Consider the following 3,597-nt stretch of genomic DNA (forward strand, 5'->3'; position numbering starts at 1 on the left):
GAATGGCAACCGGATGGCAGGGGCGGCAGGGTTAATTTTATTTTTTTTGTATTTTTTTATAATTTTTTACTTTTTTAATCACCATATTTTTTTAAATTATTATTTCTTATTATTTTGTACTAATTTGTTTATTTTTATATATTTTTTTTAATGTAATTTTTTTTGCACTTAACTTTATTGCTATCACACAGGAGCTAACGAGCCCCATGTGTGATAGCATTTGGAGGTGACAGGTTCTCTTTATTGACCCCGTCACCTCCAGGACAGGAGTTCTAGCGCAGCGCTGTGCATGAACTCCTGTGACAGCCGAAAGGGGAAGACTGCTCTCCCCTCTCACTGTGTACACGGATCGGCACTGTGTAACCATGCCGCTCTGCTCACCACAACGGCAGCCAGTGAGGGACTCGGCGGCGGAGCGAGGTAGGTGCGGGGGGGTGCGGATGGGGGGTGCTTGCAAACAAGCGGCTTCACACTACATTTAGCCTTGCTTTCCTAAGCAGGGCTAAATGTATAAAATAACTTACCGCCCGGCGGGGGGATTCCACGTTGCTGCCGCCCCGGGGCCTGGCCTCGGTGGCCTTGTGGGGAATCCGGGCCTGACTGTACACTGTGCTAGCACTGTCATCACACACTCTATTGCTGGGAAGGTTCCCTCAGTAGACGGCTCTCCCTCTCTTCTGCAGAAATTACCCCGGACACGCATCATGTGACACATGGGCCCTCACCTGCTCCCTCAGGCTTCCGTCACTCAGGAACGACTTTTGTGGCAGGAAAACAACACCATGAGGACCGAACGGAGAGAAGACCGAGACCCGACCTGCAGAGGTATATGAGCATGTAAGAGGAAGAGTGCCAGAGACAGGAGCAAGATGGAGGCATGGCGGGCAACTGGAGCCAACCAAATACCACAGTACATAGGTGGAGGCATGGCGGGCAACTGGAGCCAACCAAATACCACAGTACATAGGTGGAGGCATGGCGGGCAACTGGAGCCAACCAAATACCACAGTACATAGGTGGAGGCATGGCGGGCAACTGGAGCCAACCAAATACCACAGTACATAGGTGGAGGCATGGCGGGCAACTGGAGCCAACCAAATACCACAGTACATAGGTGGAGGCATGGCGGGCAACTGGAGCCAACCAAATACCACAGTACATAGGTGGAGGCATGGCGGGCAACTGGAGCCAACCAAATACCACAGTACATAGGTGGAGGCATGGCGGGCAACTGGAGCCAACCAAATACCACAGTACATAGGTGGAGGCATGGCGGGCAACTGGAGCCAACCAAATACCACAGTACATAGGTGGAGGCATGGCGGGCAACTGGAGCCAACCAAATACCACAGTACATAGGTGGAGGCATGGCGGGCAACTGGAGCCAACCAAATACCACAGTACATAGGTGGAGGCATGGCGGGCAACTGGAGCCAACCAAATACCACAGTACATAGGTGGAGGCATGGCGGGCAACTGGAGCCAACCAAATACCACAGTACATAGGTGGAGGCATGGCGGGCAACTGGAGCCAACCAAATACCACAGTACATAGGTGGAGGCATGGCGGGCAACTGGAGCCAACCAAATACCACAGTACATAGGTGGAGGCATGGCGGGCAACTGGAGCCAACCAAATACCACAGTACATAGGTGGAGGCATGGCGGGCAACTGGAGCCAACCAAATACCACAGTACATAGGTGGAGGCATGGCGGGCAACTGGAGCCAACCAAATACCACAGTACATAGGTGGAGGCATGGCGGGCAACTGGAGCCAACCAAAGACACACAGAACGGGGGAGCTTCTCTCTCATACTCGCCGTGTTTGGTCTTCCACAGTCCAGCGAGAACACGTAGAATGGAGGATTTCCCACTGCCAGTCTCCCCGCTGATCAGCAGATTGCTCCCCTCGCTCACACACAGGCTGAGGTCTCGCACCAACGTGCACTCTGATCCCGGCGAGGTAATCGTTATATTATCAAGAATAAATACCCCATCTCCATCCTGCGACTTCTCCAGCGAGGACCTGCCAGAGGAAGCATTGAGAATATGGTATGGACACCCCCATATATACAGATAATGGTCAGGTATGGACACCCCCATATATACAGATAATGGTCAGGTATGGACACCCCCATATATACAGATAATGGTCAGGTATGGACACCCCCATATATACAGACAATGGTCCAGTGAGGACCCGCCAGAAGAAGCATTGAGAATATGGTATGACACCCCCATATATACATATAATGGTCAGGTATGGACACCCCCATATATACATATAATGGTCAGGTATGGACACCCCCATATATACAGATAATGGTCAGGTATGGACACCCCCATATATACAGAAGAGGACACTACACACCCATCATCTTCCTTTTCTGGATTAAATTCCTCGTCTTCCTGCACAATCTTCATCATCACCTCCACCAGCTCCCCAATCCTAAGAAGAGACACATGAATGAAGAATGGCAGCAACTAAAGCCCCTCCCACCTATAACCCTCCCCATCGCCATCACTGGTCAGAGCCCCTCCCACATTTAACCCTCCACATCACTGGCCAGAGCCCTTCCCACATATAACCCTCCCCATCGGCATCACAGGCCAAAGCCCCTCCCACATATAACCCTCACCACCCATCACTGGCCAGAGCCCCTCCCACATATAACCTTCACCAACCATCACTGGTCAGAGCCCCTCCCACATTTAACCCTCACCACCCATCACTCGTCAGAGCCCCTCCCACATTTAACCCTCACCATCGCTGGTCAGAGCCCCTCCCACATTTAACCCTCCCCATCGGCATCACAGGTCAGAGCCCCTCCCACATATAACCCTCACCACCCATCACTGGCCAGAGCCCCTCCCACATATAACTCTCCCCATCGCCATCACTGGCCAAAGCCTCTCCCATATATAACCCATCGCCATCACTGGGCAAAGCCTCTCCCACATTTAAACCTCACCACCCATCACTGGTCAGAGCCCCTCCCACATTTAACCCTCACCACCCATCACTGGTCAGAGCCCCTCCCACATTTAACCCTCACCACCCATCACAGGTCAGAGCCCCTCCCACATTTAACCCTCACCACCCATCACAGGTCAGAGCCCCTCCCACATTTAACCCTCACCACCCATCACAGGTCAGAGCCCCTCCCAGCCCACACTCACCGATGTGTGTACCCGGCAACGTCACACAGATTGCTGGATAAATCAATGATCTGACTGAAGCAGCTGACCAGATAGATGGAAACAAAGGCATTCTGTGGGGAGATCGCCAACATAAGAACCAGGAGGAGGGGCAAAAGGGAGAGGACGGGAGGGGCAAAAGGGAGAGGACGGGAGGGGCAAATGGGAGGAGATAAGGAGGGGCAAAAGGGAGGTGATAGGAAGGGGCAAAAGGTTAAGGGGGTGTAAAAGGGTGGAGGGGTAAAGAGGAGGAGAGGGCAGAGGGTGGTGTAAAGGGGAGGAGGGGCAAAAGGGAGAATTATAGGAGAGAAAGGGGGTGTAAAGGGAAGAAGACGTAAAGGGAAGGAGGAAGCGAGGGGTAAAGTTGTGTGTGTTGTAAAGGGGAGGAGACGTAAAA

At 52.4% G+C, this 3,597-nt stretch overlaps 1 protein-coding gene across 1 annotated transcript in view; it reads right to left on the minus strand.

Annotated features, from left to right (window-relative positions):
* Nucleotides 1-3,597, minus strand: part of ABCD4 (ATP binding cassette subfamily D member 4) — a gene marked incomplete at its 5' end in the record, with an annotated part of 11,206 nt that overhangs the window by 1,820 nt on the left and 5,789 nt on the right. The window contains 4 exons of the mRNA XM_018575096.1: nt 698-817; nt 1,823-2,102; nt 2,355-2,451; nt 3,183-3,306. Coding sequence (XP_018430598.1) covers nt 698-817; nt 1,823-2,102; nt 2,355-2,451; nt 3,183-3,306 — 621 coding nt within the window. The remainder of the gene's footprint in view (nt 1-697; nt 818-1,822; nt 2,103-2,354; nt 2,452-3,182; nt 3,307-3,597) is intronic.

The sequence above is a fragment of the Nanorana parkeri genome, unplaced genomic scaffold (assembly GCF_000935625.1).
Source record: "Nanorana parkeri isolate BGI_ZX_2015 unplaced genomic scaffold, ASM93562v1 scaffold3547, whole genome shotgun sequence".
In the NCBI taxonomy this organism is placed as follows: Eukaryota; Metazoa; Chordata; class Amphibia; order Anura; family Dicroglossidae; genus Nanorana; species Nanorana parkeri.